Source organism: Lathamus discolor, chromosome 20 (genome assembly GCF_037157495.1).
Source record: "Lathamus discolor isolate bLatDis1 chromosome 20, bLatDis1.hap1, whole genome shotgun sequence".
Lineage (NCBI taxonomy): Eukaryota > Metazoa > Chordata > Aves > Psittaciformes > Psittacidae > Lathamus > Lathamus discolor.
Window position 1 is genome coordinate 4,115,254 of NC_088903.1, and position 13,332 is coordinate 4,128,585.

Below are 13,332 nucleotides of genomic sequence, written 5' to 3' on the forward strand. Positions count from 1 at the left end.
AAGAAAGTGTTCACAGTGGGATGGGAGAAGCCCAACTTTCTGAGGAAGGCTGAAATAAACACTAAATAAATTGATGATTTCATATACTGGTCGCTGTAAATGAAATAACTTTTTTCTCCCCATTTTTAGCATATATTCATCAAATTCTGTTCTGATAAATTCTGCTGAAGTCACTGTGTATTAGCTGGAATATGAATGAAAAACCAACCTCTACTATGTATATGTACCGTACTACGTATATGTACTGTAAATTATATACGAATTTACAGTTATTTTCCTTTCTTTTTTCAATAAATAACAATATAGTCAAATATTAAGAATGCAGATTTTTTCTCAATTTTGCATATCATAGAATATATTGAATATGTGTACATAGAAAGCATTAAAACCCCTAATATTCTGATCACATGTGCTGAGATAAAAAAACCCAACAGCAATAACAACAAATGATGTGAGACGTCAGAATATCCTCAGATGAGGAAACGCTCCTTGCAGGCAGAGGTGTCAAGTCATTCGTCTGGGCTGTCTCTGGAGTGCTTGTGTGAAAAAACCACTCACTTCTGAACTGATACAGGAGTATTTAGGGATGCCTCTACATTATTAATAACTTTACCGCCACTTCATTCCAAAGTTGCGATTCCCAATTGCGATCCCAAGTCACTGCATGTATATTCATTCAGGGTTGAGTTGTTTGGGGTTTTTTAAGCTAAATGACATATCCTATTGCCAGGCGAGGGAGAGAAGAAATAATTTGTTTCTTTGATTGGTCCCATTGGAAGAATAAACCAAATGCCCAGGTGAAGTCTTCAGGAAAATGAAGGAATAATAAACCGATGTCACGGCACAGGCTCTCTGAACTTCAAGCGATCCGTTCAGCATCGGTACAAGGACTCAGCCTGTAAGTGAGATTAAAGGCTTTACTAACGTGGTATTTCTTATAATAAATATTAATAACTCTTTCTTGAAGGCTGCTGAGTAGTATATTGGCTAACGAAGCTGGTGAGAAGGAACTATGGCAGGAAAGATCACTTCCCTCTCAGCGTGTTTTAATGAAATCTTTTCATTGAGAACCCACACAGCAAATCTCATTTCTCATAGGGCATCTATGAATTTTTGTGCAAAGAAAGTGAAGCAGTGTCTTTCAACTGAAGATATTTTTTATCAGTCTTCCCTTCCCTTTCTCTTCCATTTCTCTTCCCTTTCTGTTCCCTTCCCTTTCTACTCTTACCCTAATTCTTCCCTTCTCTACCTCTAACCTTTCTCTTCCCTTTCAAACTCTTCAGCAATATGAGACAACGTGAGGAGTTTTCAAATGGGATTTTGGATGAAGTCTGCAATTTCTGGACATGTGGTCTATGGAACAGAAAAGCTCTATCTAAGTTTATTGTTTTAATGATGCTAAAGTTACAGCTTGAATTCTGACTGTTAATGAAGTTTTAACTTTACAAAAGAAAAAGCCATTGATGGGGATTATGTAAATACTACTGCTCGTATTGAGACTATTTTATTACTTTAAGAAGGATCTTTGGTGACTGATTTCCTGGCAAGTCTGTTCACAAATGCAGAAATCAGTTCATTGTACAAGTTAAAAGTCACTGTCTAGAACAGATATTGCCCTCGAGAAGATCAAGGAGAAGTTCGGCATTATGTCACTGGGAGAATTCAGGGTTGCTGTTATTTTGTTCTAAATACCTTTGTCTTGGAATACTTATTCAACAAGTATTTACAGCACTAGAAATACTAATATTAATTTGATTGCAGTGTGAAAGTAATGTAAAACAGCTGATGGGGGGAGAAAAAGGGAGGTGTTCTAACATATTATAATCACAAATAGTAAGTCACTAATGTCATTGTCTTTACAGAGGTAGATGGGAGACACGGCCGTGAGCAATCACAGCATGGTCAAAGAATTCATTCTCCTGGGATTTCCGATTTCTCCTCATCTACAGATTCTCTTCTTTCCAATATTCCTCATTGCATATCTCTTAGTTTTAGCAGAAAATATGATCATCATCCTGACTGTCTGGACAAACTATAACCTTCACACCCCCATGTATTTCTTTCTGAGTAATTTGTCCTTTCTGGAGATATGGTATGTAACAGTCACACTCCCCAAGACAATACTGAGCTTTGTGTCAGTGACAAAGGGAATCTCCTTCATGGGATGCATGACACAGCTGTACTTCTTCCTCAGCCTGGGCAACACTGAGTGTCTCCTCCTGGCTGTCATGGCATATGATCGCTATGTTGCCATCTGCAAGCCTTTCCATTACTCTACTATCATGAGACACACTGTCTGTGTCTACCTTACTACCGGATCTTGGTTGATTGGTTTCTTAATTCCTGGATGCAAAGTATTTTTTATCTCTCGGCTGACATACTGTGGACCCAACATCATCAACCATTTCTTCTGTGATGTGTCTCCTCTCTTAAACTTGGCCTGCACAGATTTGGAAAGAGCGGCTCTCATGGATTTTGTGGCTGCCTTATTTATTCTCCTGATGCCTCTCTCTGTAGTGATCCTATCTTACACCTATATTATCTTCACTGTCCTTCATATTTCATCTGTACAAGGTCGCAAAAAAGCCTTCTCCACCTGTGTGTCTCACCTTATAGTGGTCACTGTCTTCTATGCAACAAGCATTTTCATCTATGTAAGGCCCAAAACTCTCCCAGTTAATGACACAAACAAAATCATGTCTGCTTTCTATGCTGTTGTTGTTCCTCTCTTTAATCCCATCATTTATTGCTTGAGGAACAAGGAAATGAAGGATTCTCTCCAAAAGATCTTGCTAAGAAAAAGACTTTCCTTGCAAAAACATTAGCAGGCTTAATGATGAAAAGATGGTGTAGTTCAGAAAACCAAACAGAAATAGTTGGATCTTATGTTTGAACCACTTGATGAAAACCCCTGGTTTGTGCTTCAGAAGCTGTGCTCCGGTTTCCGGCACTGCTGCCTTTTAATTTCCCGGCTCAGGTGCTTTGCCATAGGAAGGCTTCTGTGAGTGCCGGGGTGAGAAGCCCAAGGGTTTCCGGGCAGAAACACGTGAGCGCAGCAGAAGCCTCACATCAAGGGCTGGTGCATCCCGTGCAGGCAGGGGATGTGCTCCTGGCTCATTCCTGTGGGCTTGCTTGTGGCCAAGGCGTCGGGAAATGGGCACCGCTCTGGTGCTTCTCTTCCGCATGCCCAAGGACTGCCACGGGAGAGGACACGGCACAGCCTTTCCTCTTGCTGCCCTCGCCTCTCTCTGCGGGAAGGCCATTGCTGTGTGCAGATGGGCTTCTGCTGGGAGGGCTGGGCCCTACTGCAACACCAACAGTGCTCTCAGGACACCTGTGCTGGGCTCATGTGCCTCATCCCCGCTCTGTGCAGTCTCTGTGCGTCCTCAGGGAACACCAGGAGCGTGACTGGGGCCTGGTCCTTCCCTGCAGTACCGCAGCCCTGCTGTGCCCGTGCGGTCCCAGCATCTCCTCCGCAGAGGAGATGTGCAGAAACTGTTGTGCACTGACTACATGTCCCCAGTCCACATCCCACTGTGCTGCTGAATGATGAAGCCATGTTTTAATTTTGTCTCACACAGAAAAAAACAAACTAAAACCAAACTCAAACCCAAACCAACCCCATTGTGTCCCTGCTTGATCAAACCTATGACAATTTCAGAGACTGCAGAGACCAGAAGCTGCAATTTGCAGATCAATAGGTTTGAACTGCATCTGTGCAGGGCTCTGGCTTCACCTCTTTTGCCTATGTATAAGGCTCTAGAACCATTTGAGACAACAGAACCATAAACCTTCAAGTATAGAGATTCAGCCTTTCTCCGGATCTGATCTTGCTAAAGGCTGCATTTCCCTCTGCATAAAAAGGCTTCTCCACATGCACTCCGCTAAGTTACAGTTTGTGGGGTTTGCCACATGTTAGACTTTCTGTCACAGCTGGGAAGTTCTCCTTGTCCTCCTTCTAACTCCCCTCTGGTTGGCACAGGCTGATACAAGATCACCTCTTAATCTTCTTCCCACCAGACAAAACAAGACCAGCACTACTCTTAGTATCCATACTCTAAGCCACTGTTGGCCTTTGCTGGACTCTCCCTTTTCTCTCAGCCCAGCCCAAGTTATGGTGAATGACTGCCACATCCTCTGCTCCGGGGCTTCGGGACTGTGACTTTTTGGTGGTTGGTTTTCCCCCCTGCTTTAGACACCAGCTAACATGAGCTGGGTTCAGCGTCTCAGACAAAACCTTAGACATATGCAGAGTTTCTTACTTCTACTGTGTATGGAATCACAGAGGAAACAATAGCATCCTCCCTCTTTCTGTGATTGCTTCCACTGGGATTTGCTAGATCAAACCTATTGAGACACCGAATATAAATAATGCGGCCGATTTATCTGTATAAATCATGCAACTGACACAACAGGCTACGCTTCATCTGTTCCCTATTGATCGTATTCTCCAGGATCAGCTAAGGCAGTGGATTCCACTCTGAATTCCCACTACAGAAGGTTGAGACCAGTTTTGTTTTTATAAGCACAGGCTAAGGCGTTCTTAACTAGGAAGGAATAATGTGAGTTACCTACAGACAAACCAGACCCAGAGCTATAAGGAGTTTATACTTATGCTGTATGTGGGATGCTGTGTGCATGTTTGTCTCTCCATAAGATTTATGTAGCTATAAGGTTCTTCTGAGCTAGCCATAGATACCTCTAATGGGGTTCTTCAGATGTGTTTGCCTTCTTTTTATATGAAATCTTACATATCCTTGTGGAACTTCCCAGTTCCCTCCCAGTTCATGCGATATACATGGTATAGCTTTAGAAAAGTATAGGTGTAGAAACGAAAACATTGCCAATGTAAATGTCCGTCTGAAAGCTCATAACCTAACTGCTCTTCATCCCGGATGGACAGACGATATGATAGAATGGCTCACATGACTTCTTTTAGCCTTGTGTCTTAGCTGAGACGGGACTGGGAGTTCCTATTGATTTCCATGAAGTATGAAGTAAAAAGCATGCTGACAGCTTTACTATGAACAATGCTGAATTGAGTACATGAATTTCACACAATTCATTCCCAGAAACTCAGCAAGAAAGTGTCTGAATTTTAACAGTGTCTTAAGTGTGGTGTAACATATTGATGTGAGTGTAAGCCTGTCTGGTTAGCTTTCATTGATCTAATTTATTGCAGGTCGATAAGGCTCATCTTTCCCCTACAGAATGGGTGGGAGGAATGAAACCAATGTCAGGTATTTCATTCTCCTGGGTTTTCCCACCACTCCTGAACTGCAGCTACTCCTCTTCTCTGCTTTACTTCTGGCTTATTTATTAACTGTGTTGGAAAACTTCCTTATCATTCTCATCATTCAAACTAACCCCAGTCTGCAAAAGCCCATGTATTTCTTCCTAGGAAACCTGTCGTTCTTAGAGATCTGGTATGTTTCTGTCACTGAACCAAAGATGCTTGTAGATTTTCTCTCTCAAGACAAACGTATCTCCTTCCAGGGCTGCATGACACAGTTGTATTTCTTTGTGACTTTCGTTTGTACCGAGTATATTCTGTTAGCTGTTATGGCCTATGACCGCTTCTTGGCTATATGCAAACCTCTCCAATATTCGCTCATCATGACTCATCAGTTCTGCACTCAGCTGGCAGCTGGCTGTTGGATGTGTGGTTTCATCACTTCTTCCATCAAGCTGGGCTTTATTGCGCAGCTCTCCTTCTATGATGTAGAGAAAATCAATCACTATTTCTGTGACATCTCACCCCTACTGAATATCTCCTACAGCGACTCCTCTTTGGCTGAGCTGGTAGACTTCGTCTTGGCTCTGCTGGTCATCATGGTGCCTCTGTGTACTGTGGTCACCTCCTATATTTGCATCATGTTCACCGTGTTGAAGATCCCTTCTTCTCATGGGAGGCAAAAGGCCTTTTCCACCTGCAGTTCCCACTTGACTGTAGTGATATTGTTCTACTCCACCACTCTTTTCACATATGCCCACCCTAAGGTCATGTACACCTACAGTGCTAACAAGTTGGTATCAATCCTGTACACAGTAGTTGTGCCATTTCTGAATCCCCTCATATATTGTCTTAGAAATAAAGAAGTCAGGTTTGTCCTGAGGAAGACCTTCACTTGCACAAGACACATCTAAGAAATCAACCAAAGGCTTTGGGAGAAGGCGCTTTGCTCACAAAGATCAACCGGCAGTGCTGATGAACTAAAGTCAGGAGGCCCATGATGAAGTGAACCTCTCCTATTCATGCAACCAGGGATCATATTTATTGAACAAGACCTTGATAAATCTGAGTTTGCCCTATGTATATACTACAGTTTGTTGTTTTGCTTCTTTGTTTTTCCCCTAGGATTCTATGATGCCTACCTTTCTTAAGAGCCTTCAGCTGAATGACTGTTACAGTTTTAAAGAGAAGGTTTGGCAATGACAGAAACTGAACCCCAGATTTTGTTTGCCCTAGATATATTGCTAGGTCTAGAAAACTTTGGGTGGAATTGTAAAAGGCAGGCAAAATGCTGATATCCACATCTGATTCATTTACTTTGAGATTCTGGTATTGTCCCTGGAAAGAAGTAGGCAGTGGAAAAGGATGAGTAAACTTTCTTAGGTACCTGGTTTAGCATAAAATGAAACATCCTCAGAAGCAGACAACTCTTCCGATATAGCAATAGAGGGAATCTAGCATGAGTAGCTCATGCCGTGGCATAGATAGTGTCCCTTGGACTCAGTCCCTGGTTTGCACCCGAGGCCTGGTACCCAGGGCACACCAAAGAATTCACCCCAAGAAGAAATGCAGACACAGCTGACAGCATAGATCACTTCATTGTTTCCTTCCGTCTGCATGAGCCCTGGATCCAGCAGTATGTCAGCAGGAGCCATGCCGTTAAAGTCTGACCCACAGACTGCAGTCCAAGTCTTCCCATTGAAAGTGAAGGAGTCTAGAGACACAGCTGATGCATCTGTGTTAAATACTGATCATCCGCGAGAAAGTCTGATAAAAGGTGCCTCTACTCCATGCTCTGGGTATCACGGTGATTCAAAATGCTTCCTGTTCTGTAATAAACATTAAATATCTGTCAGCTGAATGCATGTGACCATGTTAAACCCGGGTTTGAGTTTATACTTGAGCCCTTCGTTTCTGATATGGACTAGCACATCCGCACACTCTGCTCTGCGCTAGCAGACTGCCTCTTCAGACTCTGCAGGTAGTAAAACATCTGGCTTTCCAGAGAGGAAACCTTCAGACACCTGTGGAAGAGCTTGTTCTGTGCATCCTGGTGCCATGGATACAACTCATCCAAACAAGACGTTTTGAGGACTTGATTACAATTTCAAGGAGAGGTGTCAAGAACAGCTCGAAGTGGCCCATACTGGGAAGCTATCACCAGAAATGTGAAGTGCTGGCGGTGTTCCAGGTATTAATAGGAAATGTGCTATGATAATGGGTAATTCATGCAATATGACTCTATGGTACACTGTGAACAGTTCCATGGGAAAGGAGGCAAAGGAAAATAAACCCAGCAGTTCTTTAGTTTTGCATTTGAGAGCAGGAGCCACAGAAAGAGTTAGGTATATCAGCATGGATTCCCCCCAAAACACATCAAAATTAGACATCTAAGTCTAATGTCTAATGAGACATCTAAGCACCCACCCTAGGCACTTTCACTGTTCATGGACACACATTATCATCCCCAGGAGCTATTTTTTCTATGCAGCTGGAACATTTGCATTTAACATATAGATGTTATGAGTCATTCTCCAACAGCACCTATTTATCCCACAAATTTTAAAGGTAGCATAGGTCAGACTGGTATGTTACTTGTGGTTTAACTGCAGCAGGCAGCTAAGCCCTAAACATCCCCTTGCTCACTCCCAACTCAGTGGCATGGGTGAGAGAATCAGAAGGATATAAGTGATAAATCTTGTGGGTTGGGATCAAGACAGTTTGATAGGTGAAGCAAAGGCTGTGTGCACAAGCAAAGCAAAATAAGGAATCCATTCACTGCTTCCCATCAGCAGGCAGCTGTTCAGCCATTTCCAGGAAAGCAGGGCTTACTTGGGAAGACAAATGCTGTCATTTCAAGTATCCCCCCACCCCTTTCCTTCTTCTTTCCTCTAGCTTTTCTTGCTGAGCATCAAGGCATACGGTATGGAACATCCCTTTGGTCAATCAGGATCAGCTGCCCCAGCTGCGTCCCCTCCCAGCTTCTTGCCCACCCCCAGCTTACTCACTGGTTGGGTAGGGTGGGAAGCAGAAAGGGCTTTGACATTGTACAAGCACTCAGCAGCAGTAACTAAACCCTTAGCTAAACACTCCTGTGTTATCAGCACTGTTTTCAGCACAAATCTGAAATACAGCCCCATGCAAGCTACTATGAAGAAATTTAACTCTGTCTCAGCCAAAATCAGTAGAGTGTCAAGCCCACTGCATCCTTATGACAATATATTGAAGTACACCGATGAAAACATAAGCTTTCTTTCCTTATTTCAGTTTTTCATCTATAAAGTGAAAACCGTAGCATTTCAATACTCCTTAGTGAGCTTTCCATTGGAATATTAAATTTTGCAAGGTGTGTAACTCCTCTAATACAGTGATTTGTCTACACACATTGATCGGTTTTAAAGCATTGATCTGAAGGTGATTGCTTTGAAACGATGTTCAGAAAATCCTTCAAATACACTGTGAAGAGGATTCCCGACCAGTTGTTACGATTTTTTATAGCCACCAATAATGATGTAGTTAGATAACCCGAAACAAAGTGTGAGGTGTCCCTGCCTATGGCAGGGGGGTTGGAACTAGATGATCTTGAGGTCCTTTCCAACCCTAACTATTCTATGATCCTATGATTCTAATTACCTATTCAATGTGGCCACCTAAGTGTTCTTAGGGAAGTAGAGACCACAGACAAGTATTAGACAATCACAAACCTTCTGAGAGTGCAAGTACTCTCTTGTATCTAAAGGTCTATTTCTGGAAGCTTTCCTAATGAAGACTTCTAAATTCAAGGTTAGGTGCCTTTAGAGTATTGTAAATAAAGCACCTCCCAGAAGTAATGTACATAAGACTAGGAGTGCAGTCTTTGCTCCAGAGAACCTTACCACCCCCCTTCATCTTATCATCTGCCTCTGGGAGCTGACGAGAATGTAAGCCAAAGTCAAATAGTCTGGCTGGAGAAGGCATTGGTCTATCACGAGTCACAAAATTTGAGCATCTTTTCTGTCAAGAAGAGAAGAACTATTTCATGTAGATTCATTTAAAACCACCCTCCAAAACAAAGACTATTTCACATAGTCTGCTATAACTGTGATGCTTCTGTGCTGAAAGAAGAATGCCCTCGCACACTTCCTGCTTGATCGACAGAGACAATCCAGAGACGTCTTCAGATCTCAGGTGAACCAAAAATCTCACTGATGTGCCCCTTTCACTGGCTATACCAGCACCTGCAGCAGGTTCATTCTTAGTTGTGGTTTCTGTCGGCTGGTTTAAGAAAGCCTTTTACTTAAAGCTGTCGTAATGTGTTAAAAACCAATTCATTGGTTTAGAAAGATTAGGATCATAACGTAGCTAATGGAAATCACAATGAAGCAAACAAAATACCAGCAACTGGGTGGGGATTCATGCCACTCAGCTTTATGCATCTATGTACATCTTCATAAATACATAGTTGGCTATGACTGAGCTGGACGTCCCTTTAGGTCAATGGAGAGAAACAGAAAATCCTAGAACATGATTTAGAACTTCTATGGTAAATATTCTCTAGTGGGAGTGTTTATCGCTAGCCACTGAATTTAAAGGTAATCTAAGCTATTAGTTATAATGTAGGCATAAACTTAGTGTACATATTGAAGCGTAGGTGAGGTGACACCCGACTTGTGAAAACAAAATGACTAAATATAATTGAAAAGGATTTGCTCAAAATATTCTGTCAATTCTGTCAAGGAGGAAATTCTTTCCTGTGAGGGTGCTGAGGCACTGGAATGGGTTGCCCAGGGAGGTTGTGAGCGCTCCATCCCTGGCGGTGTTCAAGGCCAGGTTGGATGAAGCCTTGGGTGGGATGGTTTAGTGTGAGGTGTCCCTGCCCATGGCAGGGGGGTTGGAACTGGATGATCTTGAGGTCCTTTCCAACCCGAACTGTTCTATGATTCTATGATTCTATAATTAATATTGTTTTGAACACCCGGTGTGATGTAAAACAGAGAAAATGTACTTAAGAAAGTTCAACATTGGAACTTTTTCTTCCAAGTACTTTTGAAACCTCAGTTTCTCAGCTAGTGTTGCCCTTTTTATAACAATAGGCTTTATTTTTACAATTATCCACCTTTTTTCATGCATTTCTTGGCTCTTATGTTTTTAAGATTGTTTTGCTTCAACTGAAGAAGCATTTTCATTTGTTCTTGTGTTGAGGGGAGAGCATCTTGGGTTAGCTACAGTCTTCGGGTATGATTTTTCTGCCTAGTTACATCTGAAATAGTTGTTTGGACTAACTTGAGAACGAAATGTCTGTTTCTTGGTTGCTTGTAATGTAGACCTTTAAAATAGGTTGGATGAGCTGCATGCAGAGTGTTTCTTTGCACTGAAGAGAATATAACAGGGTAATCTGTTCATCTGTAAATGAATATATTAGAAAAATCTTCAGCTGTGATACATGAATGCATTTTCCATTGTTTTCTATCTTTATTTTTCATATTTCTCATGTTTCAGGTATCTTATTATTAATCTTATCCTTCTAATTCCTTCTCCAGGCAAAGTATCTGAAATTCACTGCAGCCTAATTTCTCATTCAAACATTATCTGAAAGAAAACATGGACAATCACACCAAGGCAACTGAGTTCATTTTGACTGGGTTCAAATCTTACCCAGGATCACAGCTCCTCCTCTCTATTCTCTTCTCAGCAATGTATGTTGTCACTGTGGTTGGAAATGCCTGCATGGTCCTCACCATTAGAATGGACTCCAAGCTGCACACTCCCATGTACTTTTTCCTAGAGAACCTGTCCATCTTGGACATCTGCTATTCTTCTGTCATCACTCCCAAAGCAGCACTGACATTCTCACTGGGCAGAAGAATAATTTCCTACAATGGCTGCGCATCTCAAATGTTCTTCTTCTCTCTCTTTGGTACAACAGAAGCCTTCTTCCTTGCTGTGATGGCTTATGATCGCTTCAGTGCCATCTGTAATCCACTGCTGTACCAAATCATCATGAATAAAAGACTTTGCATTTTCATGGTGGTGGGCTCTTATCTATCAGGCTGCATCAACTGCACAATCCAGACAGGCTTTACATTCAATCTGTCCTTTTGTGGGCCCAAAGAAATAAACCACTTCTTCTGTGATGTTCCTGCAGTGATGCATGTCTCCTGCTCAGACACACTTGTCAATGAAATAGTAATGCTGGCTGTATGTGGATCAATTATTGTGGGCACTGCCTTGGTGGTTTTAATGTCCTATGGCTATATAATCATCACTATTGTCCGAATGCCTTCAGCTGAGAGCAGGCACAAGGCCTTCTCCACTTGCTCTTCTCACATGCTGGCTGTCACCTTGTTCTTTGGGGCTGTTTTCTTTATGTATGCTCAGCCTGGGGCCACATCTTCACCTGACAAAAGCAACACCATCTCTATGCTCTATACTGTTGTTATTCCCATGTTAAACCCTTTCATCTACACCCTCCGAAACCAGGAGGTAAAAGGGTCTCTGAAAAGACTGTTAAAAAGGAAAGGTTTTCTTTAGTATCTTTACTAGAGATAACCATGACCATAGTGTCCAATTCACTACAGACAGATAGATGTTTAGAATGTAAAACAATTGACACTAGGGCTTGCTTTCAACAGTCTCTTGTGATTATAGATTATTGGTGTAACAGATGAATGCAGGACGTATAAAAGAAACCTAGGACAATCAGATCAGATGAAGATCAGGATTCATTTAATCAGATGTAGATATTTACAATCCATCTGAGCTGTAATATAGAATCCTTACATAACTATTCAAAAGGCACAAGCATTTTAAAGCTGTAATCAATCCAACTGTGTATTAGGACATAAAACTCCAACTCTGGCAGTGCCTTATTCTATGCATTGGAACACAGCCAGTTCAGGTGGAGATATTCTCACTGTAAACATACAGAGATGAATTAGAGTGAACTGAATGATTTCTTTGCCTGGGACTCCTCAGGTTTAAACTATATTTTTTCCTCAATTTTGCTTTTAATCACTTCTCTTAGAATGAGTGGAACCACTGAAATCCAGGTTCCAACCCTCAAGCATTGATGGGTAATCGAAATCTTGTTGCTGAAGTGCTCTGTTCTGGGTCCATGTATTAGTGTGCATTGCATGAGTGTTTTCAGTAGGATGGAAGCTATTTCTCTGTGATAAATAAGCTGGTAGCATCACAATCTGACATAGTCTGAAGATAATTTGTGTGAGTTCAACTGAACAGCTCTTTGCAGTGGTAAAAACGTGCATTTCAAAAATACCAACTTAAACTTCTGTATCACGTGTCTGAAGTGCGATTTCTGGAGTATCATGTGAGCACCATCTTACCAGAGGCCTACTCAGTTCTCATTATATTACAGTGCAAGTGCAGGGCTGACTAGAAATCAGAAATTGCCTTTCAGAGAAAGTAATTCTTCAAATTAATTGGTCCTACATGAAAGAAATAATACCACTTTAAAATAAATCAATCACTCTCCATAGTTATCTCTTTCTCTCTTATCTATACCATAAACTCAAATGCAGATGCCCATATTGCCATGCATACAAAGCCATCCTAAACTGGCGGAGAAAATACCAGAGGAATATCCCTCTGTGTTGACCATAAGCGTTTCACCGACCATGTACCATAGGTATTTCTATGAGTTTTTTCTGCTGGCCACTATTATAACTTTAGTGCCCACTGGTCTTCCAAAGGATCTAAACTAGTATGTAAAGACATTGGGATGGGATGCAGCTTCCCTGTAAGGTACCTATGCTCAGGTACAGTGGAGGTCTCTACACCTGAAGTTTAATATTTTCTAGCAAGCTATTTGGTTCGCACTGCTATAGGCAAGTCTCAGCCAGGGCTAACTGCCACTACATTTGGTAGTGTTCCACACTTGACCTAGGCACCAGAAGTGCCCCTGACATTGTTTAATTTAATAACACACACAGAGCTTGCACACACAAATCATAAATGACACTTCAGTGAAAAGTATGAGATTTGTATTTTCGGTTATCTCATTTTTCTCTGATTCTCAGCCAGATACGAAGCTGTTGGTCTAAACTGAACAATGTTTAATATTACCTGGTCCATTACAAATCATAGTGCTGTGAAGGGGAAGA

The 13,332-nt window shown here is 41.8% G+C and overlaps 3 protein-coding genes across 3 annotated transcripts; all 3 read left to right on the forward strand.

The window, feature by feature from the left end:
* Positions 1–2,159: 2,159 nt before the first annotated feature.
* Positions 2,160–2,825, forward strand: LOC136024291 (olfactory receptor 226-like). Its single transcript, XM_065699508.1, has one exon. The coding sequence runs from the start codon at positions 2,160–2,162 to the stop codon at positions 2,823–2,825; it is 666 nt and encodes a 221-aa protein (XP_065555580.1).
* Positions 2,826–5,211: 2,386 nt separating this feature from the next.
* Positions 5,212–6,217, forward strand: LOC136024292 (olfactory receptor 6Y1-like). The gene is given in 2 exon segments (XM_065699509.1): positions 5,212–6,125; positions 6,127–6,217. Coding segments are annotated over 2 exon segments (1,005 nt in total).
* A 4,596-nt stretch (positions 6,218–10,813) lies between these two features.
* On the forward strand, positions 10,814–11,743 carry LOC136024293 (olfactory receptor 9S13-like). Its single transcript, XM_065699510.1, has one exon. It carries the CDS (start codon positions 10,814–10,816, stop codon positions 11,741–11,743), a length of 930 nt encoding a protein of 309 aa, XP_065555582.1.
* The last annotated feature ends 1,589 nt before the right edge of the window (positions 11,744–13,332 follow it).